This window comes from Monodon monoceros, unplaced genomic scaffold (assembly GCF_005190385.1).
Source record: "Monodon monoceros isolate NGI ecotype Baffin Bay Population unplaced genomic scaffold, NGI_Narwhal_1 Super_Scaffold_12, whole genome shotgun sequence".
NCBI lineage: Eukaryota > Metazoa > Chordata > Mammalia > Artiodactyla > Monodontidae > Monodon > Monodon monoceros.
This window is the reverse complement of record NW_021703768.1, coordinates 43,086,164-43,105,939: the sequence shown is the minus strand read 5'-3', so window position 1 is coordinate 43,105,939 and position 19,776 is coordinate 43,086,164. Positions and strand designations below refer to the sequence as shown.

General features: G+C 40.3%; 1 protein-coding gene across 3 annotated transcripts in view; it reads left to right on the top strand.

The window, feature by feature from the left end:
* The window catches only part of PLPP1 (phospholipid phosphatase 1), a 117,256-nt gene that overhangs the window by 96,934 nt on the left and 546 nt on the right, over nt 1-19,776 (top strand). For all 3 annotated transcript variants that reach the window (XM_029216475.1, XM_029216474.1, XM_029216476.1), the window contains exons 4-5: nt 7,229-7,286; nt 19,156-19,332. In XM_029216475.1, the coding sequence (XP_029072308.1) occupies nt 7,229-7,286; nt 19,156-19,332 (235 nt within the window). The remainder of the gene's footprint in view (nt 1-7,228; nt 7,287-19,155; nt 19,333-19,776) is intronic.

The window sequence follows — 19,776 nt, the reverse complement described above, 5'->3', positions numbered from 1 at the left end:
GTTTGGTATATGATTAACTGATGTTAGTGGCTATGCAGTGGTGTTTGATGCTTTAATGTTAATGAGTAAAATTGAGTAGTAACATGTGACTTATTTCAGATAGGCATATTTTATGTATAAAGTGGCTTGGTTAAAATTGACCCCATATAATGTGGCATAGCTTTATATAGAAATATAATAAAATCATGGTAAAAATAATTCAAGGAATGTATGACAGGGTTTTTGCTGCTGATGAAATAAGTTTTCAGTCTCTGGCTGGTTCAAGGATATAAGATGAATTTACATTATTTTTTGTTGTATTTTATTTAAATTAAATTGGTTGGGATCACCTTATGTTCCTCCACCATTTATTACCTTTGTCTCTGTATCCTTTAGAGCAGAGATACCCTGCAGTTCTTGTATTTCTAGACAGTCTTATCTCTTTAAAAAATCTTCTTTCTTCAAACACTCAGTATTAAACTAACATGTGTATTGGCTCTGTTACTTGTAATAACCAGAGTTAATATACTGAATTTCAGTGGTTTTAAATTATGTGCATATTTTTTTATTGGAAACACAACTTGTGATATTTAAAAGTACACATAAATGTCCAAACATTTCATTGAAAGATGTGAAAACAGGCTTCTAGGGCCTGAGTCACTGCTGGGTTCTGGGCATGAACTTATAGGTAGGGAGCTGCTTTTGTTTTTTAAATAAGGACAAAGTTTATTCTTTTTAATTTTATTTATTGATTTTTGGCTGCGTTGGGTCTTCATTGCTTTGCGCGGGCTTTCTCTAGTTGCGGTGAGCGGGGGCTATTCCTCGTTGCGGTGCGCGGACTTCTCACTGTTGTGGCTTCTCTTGTTGCGGAGCACGGGCTCTCGGCACGTGGGCTTCAGTAGTTGCAGCATGTGGGCTCAGTAGTTGTGGCTCGCAGGCTCTAGAGCACAGGCTCAGTAGTTGTGGTGCACGGGCTTAGTTGCTCCGAGGCATGTGGGATCTTCCCGGGCCAGGGCTCGAACCCATGTCCCTTGCATTGGCAGGTGGATTCTTAACCACTGTGCCACCAGGGAAGTCCCGGGGAGCTGCTTTTGTACTCCAAGTAGTAGCACGCTTGGCAGAGAAGCTGTCAGGGAAACTATTGCTCAGGAAGAGGAGTTTGGGGTGGGGTGTGTGTGTGTGTGTGTGTGTGTTTATGTGTGTGTGTGTGTGTGTGTAGTGGGGAAGAAGTTTGTAGGAAATTTATAGCAAGCATATTGAAGACACTTTGATTACCATTTAAAATATTTTCCTATATATATATTATCCCTATAATAACAGGTTGTGTTTCTAATATCATTACTGTAAAATGTGAAAGTTTTTTTTTTTTTAATCCCCATTTGATAGTTTTCCCCAGAGCCACTGTTAACAGTTTGTGTATCCTTTCTGTTGTTTTCTATGTATTTTTACATTAAATTTGAAGTATAGTTTTATGTGGTTTACATAAATGACATTTTAAAATATATCCTGGAGATAATTTTTTGTCAATTCACATAGAGTTACTCATTTCTTTTAGCTGATTTGTAGTATTCAGAAAAACAGTGATAGAATCATCTCTTGGGTCCTTGAGTTGCCATCAGTGTTGCAGCAAACATCTTTGTGCTGGTGCTGTGTTTCTCTAGGATGCCTTGATGCCTTAAAGTGGAATTACATATAGATAGATACATTTAGATAGATGTTGCCAGATCACCCTCTTAGAAGTGTGTGCTTGTATCAAGTGAGTATGAAAGTACTAATTTGTCCCATTTTATAGCCTACTTGAGTCCCCAAGTGTCTTAGATGTGAGTTTTTTTAAGATAATAACTTGATATCTCATTGCTTAAGCATTTAGTAACAGTTATTGGTTTTACGAATCCTTTTGAAATAAAGTAGGATGAATATGGGGACATTGTTTATTAAGGGTCATTCCTTCTATGTACAGTTGTGTGGGACATATTTTAACTTTTTTACAGGATCAGTCCATGTTTAAAGGTTATCACAGAAGGGAAATTTAACATGTCCTTCAAGTTAATTTGCTGTTATGTAAACTTTATAATCAGGAAATAACATTTGGAGAAAATGCCTCATTTTGCAATTTGACTTCCTTTTATTTGGTCTTTATAGCATACATAGAACAAATTAGTATTCTCTTAAGATGATTATTTGCACATAGATGACATTTATTTTGTCACAGATCATCTAAGTTCTTCATATATTTACTTCACACATGTTGCCATGTATAAGCGGTGACTCCTCCTGTTCTTTCTGATGGGTGCTTCCTTCCTGGAGATGGCAGGATTAACGTTGATGCTGGGCTTGCCTGCCATTCACAGGGATGGAATCATGGTATGGTGGGAAAGAGTTGGGAAGATTCAGATTTAAACCTCAAAGTGATGTGACTTTTTTGAGCTAGTTGCTGAACCTCTGGGAGGTTCCGTTTTCTCTATGTGTAAAATAGGATTGACAGTTCCTGTTATGGGGGTTTTTGTAAAGAGTGGAAATTCTGTGTATTAAGTACCTGAACATAGAAGGTACTCAATAGCTTGTAACCATTAACAGTCTTTTGACAACCTGCTTTAGAATGCTTTAGGAAGCAATTTTAGGATGAATTTTAGGATGAATTTTAGGAGAAAAAGGAAGTTCTTCTAATTTGCAACAGAGCCACTTTGGCATACCCAGTGAATGGTGGAATAGTAATAATTGGAAACATTTGTGAGTGCTGGCCACTTTATAATTAAAAACAAACTGTTTTTGCCAAACTGTTGTGTCTCCTAGTAGAGCAGTTTATTTTAGATAACATTTTATTAGTTCTAAGTCTTGTTTAAAAAAAGATTGCTTCTAAAGATGCAGACGTAGAGAATGGACTTGAGGACACGGGGAGGGGGAAGGGTAAGCTGGGACCAAGTGAGAGAGTGGCATTGACGTATATACACTACCAAATGTAAAATAGATAGCTAGTGGGAAGCAGCCGCATAGCACAGGGAGATCAGCTCTGTGCTTTGTGACCACCTAGAGGGGTGGGATAGGGAGGGTGGGAGGGAGACGCAAGAGGGAGGGGATATAGGGATATATGTATATGTACAGCTGATTCACTTTGTTATAAAGCAGAAAGTAACACGCCATTGTAAAGCAATTATACTCCAAATAAGATGTTAAAAAAAAAAAGATTGCTTCTATTTCTGGCAATATGGAGGATTAGAAATGCTTACTGATACAGTTCAACTAAACATGCTAGATGATATAGCACACATATACATATGCACATGTTTTGTATTATATATTAAAATATACATAAATCTTAAAATACATATAAATCTTTTAAATAAGTAGCTGAGCTGGTGGGAGAGTAAAGGAATTTTTATGAGGCTGGGGTCAGTTAATGCTGTAAATTTGATGTGCGCCCTGAAAGTACCTGCCAATTCCTGGTAGCCTGGAGCCTGAGTTTTGATAGTCTCTGAACATGGGGCACAGGAGATAAAGGCTGAGGCCAGAGCAGTGTAAAAAGACAAATGGAAGGCCTGTGGATAATATAAGGACTCTCAAAGGGCAACATCCTCCCAGGAGGAACCATCAAAAAGAATTCTTAATCATAATATCATACTTGTACTCTTCTGAGGCCAGAATTCATACTATCTGTGTGGCTTAAAGAAAAAAAAAAAAGGAGAAGTTTGAAGTGGATTGATAGTGAATCCAGCAGAAGAGAACACATATTTCTGGAAGAATTCTCTTTAAAGCAAGGACTCTTAAGCTTCCCTGCAGGCAGAGTCCCAAGAATATGAGCTCATACTCTAATATAAATGAACATATAATCTATTCTAAGTGAGAGTCAGATAAACTACATAAACTCTCAAAGATTGCAGATATTAGAATTACCCTATAGAATATAAAATCAACATGTTTGCTGTATAGAAGTAAATTAAGAAGAGACTGAGAATATGATGTAGGATCAAGAGAATCAAAATTCACTAGACAGATTTGCAAAAGATCCAAATCTTCTATAAATAATACACACATAGTAATTTAAATTAAAAAAACAGATTGATTAAACAGATTAGACACAGTGAAAGGGAGGGAAGATAGACCTGAGGAGACCAAGATTAAAAATAGAAAATAAAGGTTAAGAGATGTGGAGGGATAGAATGAAATGTCTAACATGTTGAATCAGAATCTCAGAAAAATGATAATAGGATGGAGGATACATAATTCAAAGATAAAATTACTGAGTCCTATCTATCCAAAACTGGTGAAGTATCCAAATCCTCAGACATAAGAAGCCAATGAATACTAAATCAGATAAATAAAAGGAAATTCATACTTAGAGACATTATAACAAAACTGCAGAATATTGAAGACTTTGGGGGTAGAAGAAGTAATTACAGAGAAAAGACATATAACTCAGAAAGGCATGGCAGACATATGGCTCACATTTTAACAGAAGATAGTATGATGATATGCTCAAAGTGATGAGAAAAAAATCATCAACCTAGAATTCAAGGTATCATCATTCAAGAATTAATGCAAAATAAAGACATTTTCAACTAAAAGAATAAAGGTGTAACCGTTCTGTGTATTTTACTGTTTTGTGAGTTGGGAAGAGGAAAGGAAGAAAAGTCAGGTGGTAGGGGAAGAGCAGTGAGGTGACTAGGAGGTTATTTGTGGTTTAACCTCCCCATGAGCCCCAGAATACTTAGTAAATTCCATTAAAAAATTAAGAAGCACTTTGTGTGAGTTGATTGCTTCTGATGACTGATAAAAGCTGGATTTGGTTGTCTTTGCAGTTTGTAAGGCTGAATGCTGATGTCGATGTTATGGTGAATTGAGGAGTAGGAACTCAGACCCTGGGGGCAGGTGGATGGCTGTGAACACTCTTAAGGCTATGATTTTGGGGTTCAGATCAGGTTTAATGAGTTCTCCCAGGAGAAAGGGATGCCCTGGCTGACAAATGTTAAGAAAAAAAGTCATCTTAAGTTTGCTATTTGGAATAGAATCCCATTCACAGCAAGTTACATAGTCAAGACCAGTCTACTTGCTCATTGTTTACTAGACTATGCCCCAGAGTTAGTGCAAACAGCTGCATTTCTGAATATATTTTTATCTATGTAAATTTTCTTTTTGAATAGTCTTTCATAAGCTTTGATGGAAAGCTAGCTTAAATTGTTACTGTATGTATCTACTTTCATCAGAGTGGCTACAGTGAAGTGAGATGGTAGTCTAGGATTGGTTAAAATCTTAAGAACAGAGCAGCGTTCTTAGACCAGGGCCAAAATCTTAAACTTTTCAGTTGAGGTCACTGTGATGAAAACAGTCTGCATTTTGACTACTCTTTGGATGTTATTAAAGTATCCATACAACTGTTTGTTCATTTGTGAATTATGGACATAATAAAATGCCCATAAAAGCTGTATCTCCTAGAGACTTCAATAGAGATTTGTATGGAATATGAAAATAATTTGAATTCATGTTTTCGGTGTTTTCTTGTTTTCTTTTGAATGGAAATAAAAGCCAATGTTACCATGATGTGTTTGATAACTTACTGTGGGTGAAGACTTAGAGACTGAGCCTCTAAGCTCTCCCTTTATGTCTTTAATCCCTGTCTGTCGAAGTCAGAGCCAGACTTCTTTGGCTGATCTTAAACTGGATAAAATATCTGTTTACATATTCAGAATAAACAACTAAAACCATTTTGTTTTCAACTAATGAAATCACCCTGTGAATGAATCAGAGGTGTTCGAAGCCATTACGTGAGTCTGGTTTTTATGATTTTTGTGGCACAATCTACGGTGAATACTCTGAACATGGAGTTTCAGTGAAACTTTTAACTTGCTTGGCTTTGAGAACATTTCTGTGATCATCGTCATGTTGGCTTGATGGGACTTGACAATCCTTGAAATTGGCTTTTATTAACTTTAGGCTCTTCAATATAACTTATTGAAACTAGTCATAAAATGTACAGAACTCTGCTCAAATTATCTGATTTAAAACAAGGATTTGTATTGACCTTTCAGTAGCCAAGTAGTTGGGAAGGCTAAAAGTGATTTATTTTTCTTGTTTTACATAGATTAAACCCAGGATAATTATCAAGTTTCATTACGTAAATCCTGTTTGGCACAGGAAGTTGGAATATTCTCTTTCTTAGGAATGTATCTGATTATAAAAAAGACTATCATAATTCTTGGTGGAGTCAGCATCAGTATCTGTGTAGGAAGTCTCCACTTTCCTACTTAACTCTCAGTTGCCAAACGTACACACATGACTTTCTGATACGTGTTTTAGGAGTCTTTTCTCCTCTCTGAATCAGGGGAACCAAATTCCTTTTGAACGAAGTAGGGTGTAATAAGTAAGATACTTAAGAACGTGGTTCCTCTTGGTTTTGTTCTTAAGTGCAATAGAATTAGTTTTCGTAAGCATGCTGTGATTTTTAGGTAGAAAGATGATACCTAGATGTTTATAGGCTATAATATTGAAAGATCTGGCTCATCAGGTACAGGACTATCCGTGCACAGTGTGAAAATAAATTTCAAACAAAAGCACTTAATCTGGTGGGAAATCTAAGGCAAGATGCTAAAATAACACTTTAAAATTTTTGAATTTATTTCTTAAAAAGTAGTCAACTTGTGAGTGTTCCAAAGGAGGTATTCATTACTGCTGTTCAGGGACAAACCCTTCAAGTGGAAAATAAAACTTAAATAAATCATGGTTACAGAAGTTTTTATGTAATAAAGTCAGGCCATTTATGCCAGTTATGGCTTGTCATGTATTACTTCAGAAATGCTTGGCAAGTTTGTTCTCAGTGACTCATTACCCATCCTAAAAGTATCAATAAAATGATGCTGAGTAGAAATTGGACCTCAGACCCTCCTAGGACTCTTTAACTGCCGCCTGCCCCACCCTTCTGATTTCTGAAGGTAAGGAGAGGGAGCTGTGTACACTGGGGAGGTAAGGAGATCTATGAAATAAAAAATATTCTTTGGGCTTCCCTGGTGGCACAGTGGTTGAGAGTCTGCCTGCCGATGCAGGGGACACGGGTTCGTGCCCCAGTCCGGGAAGATCCCACATGCTGCGGAGCGGCTAGGCCTGTGAGCCATGGCCACTGAGCCTGTGCGTCCGGAGGCTGTGCTCCGCAATGGGAGAGGCCACAACAGTGAGAGGCTCGCGTACCGCCAAAAAAAAAAAAAAAAAAAATCTTGGTTTCTAGGAGAGAAAATTAATGTTTCTTTTCTTTCTCTTCTAGATTGTCCTTTTACTCGGGCCACTCTTCGTTCTCCATGTACTGCATGATGTTCGTGGCAGTAAGTACTTTGTGTCTGTTGATGGTGGCATACGTGCTGCCTGCACTTTATGTGTCAGCTTTGGTGTCCTCTCCTGTAAGACCCCTCTGACATTCTCATCGGCTTCACTTCTCAGTCAGCTGTAAGCCATTGCTGGCTGCACTAAGTTCAGAGGAGAAATGGATGCCTGTGCTCCTGCCAAAGCCAGTTACGATTGTTTGAAACAGCTTTTGTCCTTCATTCAGAGGAAGCAGACAGGCGCGTTGTATAGCAAGCTGCAAATTGGGAACCTTCAGGATAATAGGGAGTCTTTACTCCTGAAGCAGACAAGTGGTGGAGGACACTTGTCACTTTTCTGACAATGGTAGAGGCCTAAACAGATAACCATCAAATCTGCAAGCCTGGTGCTAAGAATTAGGTGACGTGTCCCCTTACTTTGGGACGTATTTTCTGAAGAGGTTTTCTGGAACATACAAACAGCTTCTGTGTAATCCCAGCAGGTCACTGCTCTGAAATACAGGCCAAGGTGACTGCTGCCCCTCACGACCTCACCTTGACGAGAGCCCTGGCGTCGTCTGCACGGCATGGTGCTGAGCAGCCCGGCCTTCCCTGAGGGCTGCTGGGGTGAGGAGTTTGGTTTATTGCACGTGAAGGCAGCTGTTGTTGCTCCTATTTGAGCAGGTTTTATTTTCCTTCCACTTTGTGAAACATTTCCCAGACTGCTTTCCATGGGACTAGAAAGGTTCTAACTTCAGGGAGAGCCAGTTGCTGCTTCAGGAGCTTGTCATCTGTACAGTCCCCCGATGGCGATTCTAATTGCACTTGCATTATACAAAGTCAACAGTGAAGAGTTAGAGAAGACTGGCACCCATATTTTGCATATCAAACTAGAGATGAATGTGTAGTGAGAGTAATTAGTGGAAGACCAGGCTTTAGGGCACACACAAGGGGTCTTTAAATGTCAATTTAATTGACTTTTATAATGTCTTCTGTGTCTGTGTGTCTCTCTGTATGTATAAAATTATCAAAATTTGGTGGGAAAAGAAGGGAGAGGAGAAGATCTCTACCTTAACAGATCAGCTTTAATTTTTGTCTTGATTTTCTTTGTAAATGGATTTTTTATATAGTTGTGCTGTGTAAATTTGCTGTTTCCCATTCCCCTTCCCCCTCTGATCACATTAAGTGCTATATGATATTAAATTCATGACATGGATTAAAGATTCACGATGTGTATTGTTAAGAGTAGCCTGCTGGGAGTTATTTGGCTTCATTTAGAGAGAATTTAACATCAGTTTTACCAAATCTTCCTTTTATTTGAAAAAAAAATGCCAAAAAATGAAAGAATGTAAAATTTATAAAACGTAAAAATGGCAGATGTGTTATATAAAATTCAAACCCAAACTTCAAAACCTTTTCAATAGAGCTAATTTTTGGCTTCTTCAACATTTCTGCAAATTGCAAGGCTTTCATCTTATGTTAATTTTGTGAGGAAGCAACAGGGTACCGATTGAGCAGAATTTAGAGTTTCCTTTTTAAAATATTCACCCAAATGTTTCTGAAAATGTGCCATGGGAAATGTGACTTATTTGACGGTAGTAACAGCAAATACTGTTCTAGCAATCTCTGTTCATTTATCTTTTTAGGAAAAATTAACAAGTTTTCTAAAGGGAGCCACCATATTTTTTTCTCTTTAAACAGGACATGGGGAGTGGGGGAGAAGGGGAAGGCTGGCAATGGCTAGAGCTATTAATATATCCTGAGAACTTTTCCCAAAGCAAAGTTTGTGTCTATACTGAACGGCTTTTGAATGTTTGTAGGCCCCAGAGCCAGACATCACCAGGGCTACTTTTGTGGTTTGTTATTCCCTCACCTGTGTGTCAGTATATTTAAGTCCCTCTTTATGAGAGAGAACTAAGAATCTGAGGTTTGGTTGATATTGATGATGATGTGCATTTACACTACTCTTAAATTTTGACTCCTTCTGAAAGCTCCCATGAAGTAGGAGAGGAGGGATGATTGCCACCCTTTCACAGTCATAGATGGGGAAATAGGGGCCTTGGGAGGAGGCCGCTAAGGTCTACAAGCTCTCTGGGAATCTCTTGTTAATCAGGCTCCCTTGCTTTGTTGACTACTTGAGCTGGACCCTAGTCCAGTTATTTTGAAGGTCAGGTGATGCAGATCTCTGAAAATAAAATGGTGACATATAACTTGCACTGTTTTGTTTTTATAAATTTATTTATTTTATTATAAATTTATTTATTTTATTATTTTTTTTTGGGCTGATTTGGGTCTTTGTTGCTGCGCATGGGCTTTTCTCTGTTTGCGGCGAGCAGGAGCTACTCTTCGTTGTGGTGCGCGGGCTTCTCATTGTGGTGGCTTCTTGTTGTGGAGCATGGGCTCTAGGCACGCGGGCTTCAGTAGTTGCGGCATGCAGGCTCAGTAGTTGCAGCACGCGGGCTCAGTAGTTGTGGCTCGCAGGCTCTAGAGCGCAGGCTCAGTAGTTGTGGTGCATGGGCTTAGTTGCTCCGCGGTATGTGGGGTCTTCCTGGACCAGGGATCAAACCCATGTCCCCTGCATTGGCAAGCAGATTCTTAACCACTGTGCCACCAGGGAAGCCCTCCACCCACTGTTTTTAATTTCAAAGAATATTCTCAGCTGTATCATACTCCATGCCTTATATTTATTTTTGCTCTTCTTCTTTGCTCCTTTGACCCTTCTTAAAATATCTGTATATTCACTCAAATAGAAACTTTTACTGAGCTCTTTTGTGAAATATGAAATTAACGCATAGAGGGTGAAATTATAGAGGGCCTCGATGGCCAGCCCACTCTGTGGACACCCAGGAGCAAACGAGGAGGCAAATTAGGGCTGTAAGCAGAGGGCAGATTACCTCAACTCTATAGTTCGGTGGTTGGGTCAGTATCAGCTATTTAGATGTAAAGGTATAATGCAAAAGAAAAAGCTCAAATAGGTTTGTCATAGACCAAGAAATTTCTGGAGAAGCAAGCAGACCAGAGCAGCCATGCACTGGGTTTCACTGACTCAGAGCAGTGGAAATATTTAGTTGATGTGGATGTAGGCTCCAGCTTTTATTTCAGCCGCTGAACACACAGATGTCTCCTTGCCTTCCAGCGTTCACATTTATATACCACACTTAACCACTACGCCCCCACCCCAGATTCCTTAGGCAATGACTCGCCTTGCTCCCCTAGGCATCTTGGCATCATGCGTCAGTCCCAGATTCAGGTGGAGATGTAGTCATTTAAATCCTCTCTGAGGACAGTCTTTGATAGCCAGAACTTCCCTGTCAATTCCTGACACCCAGAAATTAACTTCTGGTTAAAAATGTCTCTTAAAGAAAATACCCGACCATTGTTCTCCTCAGGCAGGGAGCCGAGCCCTGCACACTTTACAGTGCCTGGAGTTAGACGTATGAAAACCACCTATGTTGGCGGCAGCGCAGGGTAGGGTTGCATGTAGCCAGTTGATGTGCTTAGTGACTCCCCTGGAGTTTGGCCACATGCCAAAGATTCCAAATTTACTTGATTGTTCAGGAAAAGAGGAATGGGATGAGACTGTCCTTTTTTCAGTACAGTAAGGAATACACTAAAGTACTTTTCCCAGCACTGTCATTGAGACTGTAACCCCAGAGTATTTATATCACTGCCTGTTATGAAATTTCTATATAAAACACTACAACAGGAACCCAAGTACCTCTCAGTGTCAGTGCTTCAGCTTGGCTTCCCTCCCTGCCACAGAATGCCTTGTATCTGGGCCTTGCCCCCATCTCTGTGTTTAGATAGTGCTTGCCCCCATCTCTGTCTTACTCAGACCCTCTGACACCACCTACTTTCCTCAGCATTTGTACAGTCCCTCATCTGGCATTGACCGTACACTACCTAGCACTGTTGATATTTCATGAAGATGTTTCTCAAACTGTGAATTAATGTGAGCATTGGGCAAAGGGCCCATAAACTACATGAATCCTGCCTAATTTTAAGGTAGGATTTGAGATTTAAATTCAGGAACTCTGTGAATCCTAAAGATGGTAAAATTAAAGTCTAGAGAAGAATAAACTGAGGCCTGCCTTGCAGTGCTCTCCTGGCCAGGTCTCTCATCAGATGAAGGTGGAACAATACAATGTGCCTCGCTTGGTATTAGAAGCAATGTTTCAAAATAAGTAGACCAAGGTATATTTCTTTGTGTTGAGCATGCTGTTGCTAGTCTAATTCAGGGGTTGGCAGATTTTTTCAGTCACAGGTCAGATAATATTTAGGCTTTGTAAGCCAGGTGCAATCTCAGTCGCATATTCTTCTTTTTCAAACAGCCCTTTAAAAATGTGAAAATAATCCCTTGACTGTGGTTGAAAATGGGGGGGAACCTCTTATTTTTTTTAATATGATTTTTAAATTTTTATTTATTTTATTTACTTATTTTTGGCTGCATTGGGTCTTCATTGCTGTGCGTGGGCCTTCTGTAGTTGCGGCGAGTGGGGGCTACTCTTCTTTGCAGTGCACGGGCTTCTCATCGCGGTGGCTTCTCTTGTTGTGGAGCATGGGCTCTAGGCATGCGGGCTTCAGTAGTTGTGGCGCGCAGGCTTCAGTAGTTGTGGCTCGTGGGCTCTAGAGTGCAGGCTCAGTAGTTGTGGCGCAAGGGCTTAGTTGCTCCGCAGCATGTGGGATCTTCCCGGACCAGGGCTTGAACCCGTGTCCCCTGCATTGGCAGGCGGATTCTTAACCACTGCACCACCAGGGAAGCCAGAAACTGTCTTATTTTAAGAGTAAAGTACAGTCATACCTTATTTTATTGTGCTTCACTTTATCACACTTCACAGATAGTACGTTCTTTGTAAACTGAAGATTTGTGGCAACCCTGCACCAAGCAAGTCTATGGGTGCCATTTTTCCAATAGCATTTGCTCACTTCATGTCTCTGTATCACATTTTGGTAATTCTCAAAATATTTCAGACTTTTTCATTATTACTGTTATATCTGTTATGGTTATTGTGGTCAGTGATCTTTGATATTACTGTTGCAAAAATATTACAACTCGCTGAAGGCTCAGATGATTGTTAGCATTTTTTAGCAAAGTATTTTTAAGTTAAGGTATGTACTCTTTTTAAGACAAAATGCTATTGCACACTTTAATGGACTGTACAGTATAGCGTAAACATAACTTGTATATGCACTGGGAAACCAGAAAATTCATGTGACTCTCTTTATTGTGATATTCACTCTACTGCAGTGGTCTGAAGCCAAACCCACAATATCTCCAAGGTATGCCTGTATTAAGAGACTTTATGAGGCAATAGCATTTTATAGTTAAGTGTTACAAGGTCAGTCTCGGAAAGGCAAAATAAAAATAAACCAGCTTCAAAAAATACCTTGTTCAACAATCAGATTTTAAAAATGAGGTTGTACAACTAGATCCTTTAATGGAAGCTAAATGTTTTTTTTTCTTCAGAAGTTTTAGACAACAAAAGAAAGGTGATATCCTACTCTTCAGTGATAATAAAATAATGGAAGAATGTTTATGTAGTGTCATAGACATTGAGTTTCCTTACTTTTTAAAAAAGTGTAATTTTTTACACAAAAGGAAAAATGTGTACAGCTTCTTTTTTCCAGCGCGGTCCTGTGCACTGGGAAGTCCTCACTGTTTATTCTGACGTCATCTTTGTGACCCATATCGTGAGGCTCTTCATAAAGTGACCCACAAGTGTTAGCTTCTCTGTGTTTTGGGGGAGGCCTCTCTGCACTTGCCAGTGAAGCATTTGCTGCCTGCACGGTGGAGCTTCTTCCTACAACGCTCCTCTCTGGGCTTGAATATCTAGTTATTTTGAGCAAATTGACTCCTGTCCTTTTTGCCCGAAAGAATAAAAACATTGCCTTTGTGAATCTCTAGTAATATCCCAGCTAAGCAGCTTTTCTTTCTTTAAAAATATCAGGCATAGTAGCTTATTTTCAACCCATTTTCAGTAGGTTTTACTTTGCTAAGAGAGATTGGACACTTTATCCTGCATTGAGCTGTAAGATTTACATGGGGTTTTCCTGACCAGAAGCCCTACCTGGAAGAGTGGCATTTGCTCATCTTGGAGGCAAAAACTACCCCTGAAACCTTCCTTTTCACGAAGGCCAGTGGTGAGGCCTGGTTTCAGTGAGAGCGTTCCTTGGAGGATATTGGTGGAGTGTGGCGACAAGGCTAATTCTCTTCAAACTAGTTTCTGCTTTCTGAAACTGGGCTCTGCAGTCAGTGGTTGTAACTGATTTGCTCTGAGCTCTTGATTTGACTCACTGGTCAGGTTCAAGACAGGGAGGGATAGACAGACCTCACTGCAGTCTCCTTTGGGCCTTGAGGTTAACGCTCTCTCCCTATCACATCCTCCTGTGGTATTTGTCTCTCCTCCTCCTTTTAATAGATGAAAATGGGGGGAGGGAGGTGTGTAAAGGTTAGTGAAGCATATGCTGTATCTTTGTCTTTCCTGTTAACTCTTTTTCATTTCCCAACTTGTGTCTCCTGGAAATCCAAGGCCTGTTGCATTTTCCTGTATGTTAGAGCAGGGATGCCACCAGGCAGGCTCATGTGTTCCTTTTAGAAACATGACTGTTCTCTTGAATATTTCAGGACAGTGTTCAGATTGGTGGGGGAGGTAGGCATAGGAGGTGTAGTCCTTTATACACGAGCGAAGACTGGACACCTAACTGGGGATTCTCCCCCATCCATTCTCTCTCCTTGGCTCACCCTTGTGTTAATTCCCTTTGCTTCCCCTCTTAAAAACTTAGTTACCACTGCAAATCCAGCTCAGTGTAAATCCCTGGATTAGGCCCTCTTTTCTACCTGTCTCTTTGTCTACAAGTCTTCCACTGCTGACTGGAGTTTTGTGGATTGCCTTAGTAATGAAACTCGCCAGCTGCATTTGTTTTCATCCTTTGTTCCTTTGCTGTCCTGCACTGGGGCTTCATGAATCCTGTACTATCACAGTGTGAAGCTTTTGCTTCTGGGAAGCACCTCAGTGAACTGCTGCAGGTCATTGCTTTTGTTCTGCTGTTTCCACCTTGTCTTTTATTTCTAGTTGTGAACTTTCTATTTTGTAGCTTTTTCCTTCACCAGAAAGTTGGATGATAGGATTGGGAGGGATCCAGAGGCTAGAATCTCTCATCAAGCAGTACCCCCTTCCCGCCAGTGAAATACCCACTGGGCAAGTCAGTTAGCTAGGCCAAAGTGAAGCATGTTCAGAGAAGAATGTTAGAATGGGCCTGAGAGAATGATAGATGAGTCATTTGGCTTAGGGGCTCACACCCTTGTACTGTTTGCAGAAAAAAAGTCATAGAAGTAAATCCCATGCCTAGTGCCACAGTTCTCTTGTAATGGTGCCTTCAGTGGACATTTAGTAGTTTGTTCTGATGTGGGATTTTATTTTTCTAAGTTTTTCTCCTTGTTTGAACCCAGGTGTACAAACAGCCTGTTTTCCTTTTCATTTGAAACGTACTTTTTTAAAAAGTAAAACTATCATTTGAGTCACAGAAATTCAAATTTAAAAATAAAACAAAACAGGATTTTGGTTAAACACACAGAGAGGAGGCTGTTAACTTTTTTTTTTTTTTGCGGTACGTGGGCCTCACTGTTGTGGCCTCTCCCGTGGCGGAGCACAGGCTCCGGATGTGCAGGCTCAGTGGCCATGGCTCACGGGCCCAGCCGCTCCGCGGCATGTGGGATCTTCCCGGACCGGGGCACGAAACCATGTCCCCTGCATCGGCAGGCGGACTCTCAACCACTGCGCCACCAGGAAGCCCAAAACTTTTTTTTTTTTTTAAACATCTTTATTGGAGTATAATTGCCTTACAATGGTGTATTCGTTTCTGCTTTATAACAAAGTGAATCAGCTGTACATATACATATATCCACTTATCTCCTCCCTCTTTGCATCTCCCTCCCTCCCTATCCCACCTCTCTAGGTGGTCACAAAGCACGGAGCTGATCTCCCTGTGCTATGTGGCTCCTTCCCACTAGCTGTTTTACATTTGGTAGTGTATATGTGTCCATGCCACTCTCTCACTTAGTCCCAGCTTACCCTTCCCCCTCCCCATGTCAAGTCCATTCTCTAGTAGGTCTGTGTCTTTTTTATCTTTTGGTTGTAACCAGCTGACTTACGTATATCTCCTAGAGGAGAGGATGGTTTATAGTAAAGACATACATGGATTAGAACAGGCACACCAACAGGAACAGAACTTTTTCCATGTGTCTCATTGACCACCTGGTTTTTTTACAGTGTGGCTGCCACTCCACACTGTGGCTGCTTCATTCTTTTCTATTAAATGGCTCATTCTTATCTAACCATAGCTTTTGCTTCCTCTTTAGTTTGCAAGTAGCCTATCATGTATCCATTAGGTGCCATTTCTACAACTTCTGAAAATAGAGAACTCCTTTTTACTCCCAGTGTAAATCCCAGAGGGCACATTACAGCCCAGCAGATTTCTAGGTCAAGGCTGTCGTAAGTCATACTCAGTGCCCTCCCAGAAAATAAGGCAGGGCTATGTGGTCCCCTTCAATTTTGTCTGTGGATCAGCAGTTTCCCCCAGAGGGAAAATTGAAAGCTTTTTAAAAAAATTATTTTTGGGCAGCGTTGGTCTTTGTTGCTGCACGCGGGCTTTCTCTAGTTGCCGAGAGCGGGGGCTACTCTTCGTTGCAGTGTGCGGGCTTCAGTAGTTGCAGCTCATGGGCTCTACGGTGCACGGGCTTCAGTAGTTGTGGCTCATGGGCTCTAGGGCTCATGGGCTCTAGGGCGCAGGCTCAGTAGTACTGGCGCACGGGCTTAGTTGCTCTGCTGTATGTGGGATCTTCCCGGACCAGGGCTTGAACCTGTGTCCCCTGCATTGGCAGGCGGATTCTTAACCACTGTGCCACCAGGGAAGCCTGGGAGAACTGAAAATTGTAGATGCTGCCACTGAACCAGTCTGGTACCATATACAACATTGGATATGGAGTTCTGTAAGTTCTAAATCTTAAGAGATAAGCAATTGAATGCCTTACCTCTAATGGGTTTAGTGCACATGTGATTAACATATGCATGTGTGGGAAGAAGGGAAACAGTGGAGATTGCAAAGGCAGGGACCTACAGAGCCTTTTTATTATCAGCTCTGGCATTAAAGCATGAGCTGTCCCTGTATCTAGTTCTAATATAACAGTGCTGAGAAGCATCAGATAGTTTCTCTGAGAGAGTTAGGGAAAGATGGAGGAATGGAGACTTCTTTTTAATGAAACATACATACTTTCTTCTCCCCTCTCAAAGGACAAGGAGTAGAATTAAAAAAGTTATAAATCCACAAAGTCAAAGAATGGAAAACGAGACAATAAGCAAGAGTAAAGATTCTGGAAAGCAGTTAAATGAGTGGTAGGAGGAAGCCAAGTCTCTAGTGCCTCCAGAGAGAGGGAGCTTAAAAGATTCGTACTGCAGAAGCTGAGAAAGGATGAGGAAGCGGAGCCACCAGAAAGACAGCATGGTGTGCTTTGTTGGACCTGCTCGTGCAGGACAGACCTTTTGGCTGGAAACACGGGAGGGGAGTTGTTGAGGTCTGGAGTTGTTCAGGGCATGTCAACTGTGGAACTCAGTTGACCCAAGGTTCAAGAAACTCAATGCTTACCGCCTTGGGGTCTACTGAAATGGAAGAGTCTTCCCAGGGAAGAGCAGGGCTAGAGGTGGTGCCCAGCTTTTGTAGAGCTACACTGAGTACCCTGGACCCAGGGAAACACAGAACAGGCATATAGGAAGCACACTCAATTAACCAACCTCACCCAGAGCTGAGAACTGTTCTGTGACCAGAGCCTGCACTCAGGCCATACGGCCGTTAGTCAGCAGAAGGGCCAGAACACAGAGTGGAGCACAAGGTTAGGTGTATGATCACAACTGGGGAATCCCAGAGCTCCCACAGGGGGAGCGGCCTCTGGATCCACACTGGGGGGACCATCTGTACTTGGGTAGACGTGTAAGAAGAAACTAAGTACTTAGAGGGTAAAGGGTTCACCTCAAGTATACTGCAACTTATTTGATTACTGACCATAAGTGAATGTTACTTTCACAGGGACATTGAGGAAGAGATTGGGGCAAATTAATACTTATTTAACAGATGTCTGCAGGCTACCTAGAGTCAAAGTCAGGGTTCTTTCAAAGGAAATATTGTTAGAGGGGTTTTAGAATCTTAAGTGAGGGAGAGCCTTGAAAGCCCTGTCTCTGAGTTTCCTTTAGGGTAGGACTAGCTTTACAACCATTTTAGAGTTTTCTTTTTTGCTTTTTGGTTTTTTTTATTGCTATGTCGCTAGCAGGGATGGGTGCAGTTCTCCCTAAGATGTCTGCATTCATGTAAGTACTTGTAATTCTTAGGTATATGTTTTTATAGTCTAAATAACCCATGCCTTTAACCCTTATCTGAAAAGGTGGCTTAAGAATAACCAGAAGAGGGTCAGTTAAACTTTATATACGAAACTTGGCTTCAGCCCTAGTCAAGGAACTGTCCTCCTTAAAATGAACAAAAAGTTTCCAATAAAAATAGAACTAATGAGGTGAAATCTTATCTGGCATGGCTGTGGTACCTAACTGGGCTTCAGTTGGCACATGTCAACTATCTTCCCAGCTCTAGAATCTTGAGACAAGCCTCTTACTCCTTACGTTTTTATAGCTTCAACAACAACAAACAAAAAAAGGGGAGAGGAGCTCTACAGAAAGCCAGTAGCACTTCAGCCAGCTAAGGAGTCCAACTCAGTTAAACAATTGGTATGCTCTTTTAGGGTTAGATGTTTATACTATAAAGTACTTGATAAAATTAGACAACCTCTGGGGCTTTGCCAGGTGCTGAGAACTGAACACACATAGCAGTGCCCAAAGAACTGGAAATGGATTTGTGTATCTATTTTAAATAGGCAGTGTCATTGGGTACAGCCACATAATTAAATGCAGTCCTCAGAAAACAATTTAAGTATATGAGCCATAAATTACTGAGCAGAGTTTTAAAAAATGAATATTAAGAAGTATATTCTTATTGGATAGAAGTTAGGAAAAATTTTTTTTTACAAAAATGAGACCATATTGGCGGAAAGGAGTTCATAGGAAACTATTCCAAATTCATTCTACATTACAATCTTTACGGATGCACCCGAAGTCAGAGGCAGGCTGACAATGGCAAAGGCAAGATTCTCAGGTCTGATTAGAAAAGTCATAGAACTTAAAGGGTACAGGTGCTATTGAAAGAATAGACTCCTTTACTGGATCAGGACTAAACTACAAACTGTATTATTTACTTAGGCAGATTATTGTATTTACTTATAAATACAGATTATTTATTTAGTCTCAGTTGCTCTGTTAAATAATTTGAGGCCAGAGGAGCTCTCAAGTAAATTGTTTGGGTGAATTAAGCAAATTTAGTTCCTAGATGGCTGGCTAGAAAATACAGTAGCTTGGCCCAGGGTAAGGGCAACCTGTGCTCAGAATGCTAGCAGTTGATCCCAAGACTCTACACTAATGACAGTTATAATTCAAACTGCAAGGTGAGGAGCTGCCCCCTGAAATCCTAGAAGGTCCGAAACGCTTACCTTGTTCATAATTTGAAGAGTGGTCTAAGTAATAAATTATGTTACTAGGGTAATAGTTTTTATTTTTTAAATTTTTTATCCTTTTGGTTTTGTTTTGGGATTAATTTTTAGGTATTAATGAGTACAAGAATGCTTGCCTAAAGCCCTGTTCCATATATATAGTAAATCACAGATTATTTAATGAATATTAATATTTTGTGACTATCATTTTAAACATCAACCCTTTAGCAATGTGGTGATAATTAATATAAAACGTAGTCTCCAGTTGGTATGTTAAGCTCTTTTCTTTATTCTTATCTTTTCTGTTAGCTTTATCTTCAAGCCAGGATGAAGGGAGACTGGGCAAGACTCTTACGCCCTACACTGCAATTTGGTCTTGTTGCTGCGTCCATTTATGTGGGCCTTTCTCGAATTTCTGATTACAAACACCACTGGAGTGATGTGTTGACCGGACTCATTCAAGGAGCTCTGGTTGCAATATTAGTTGTAAGTATACAGGGCAACAGACATCCTGATACTGAGAAACACTTGGATAAATAAGTAGAAAAAAATGTCCCAATGAGAAAAGTATGCTAAGGCAGAGAATGTGGCTCAATAACTGCTACTGGGTAAGGACCCCAACGTTATTAAAAGTCATTTTAGGATAGACTACGTTACTTACTCTTCGCAAAAGTTATTTAAAAATTTACTAAATTTTTTTTTAATTGTAAAAAGCTCTGGCTATAAAGTTTTCTTTTTAGTATGAATTGAAAAAAAAAAAAACAAAAAACTAATTTACATGAGGAATGACACTTTCATTAAGGGCTAGCAGAGTGAAGCCATCCGCCCAGTACATAACAGAGCAACTCCCAGAATGTCCTTAACAAAAATTCCTGTTAGCCACTAATTTATTCGTACCCTTAACCTGTACCCTGTAAAGTGTATCCTTTT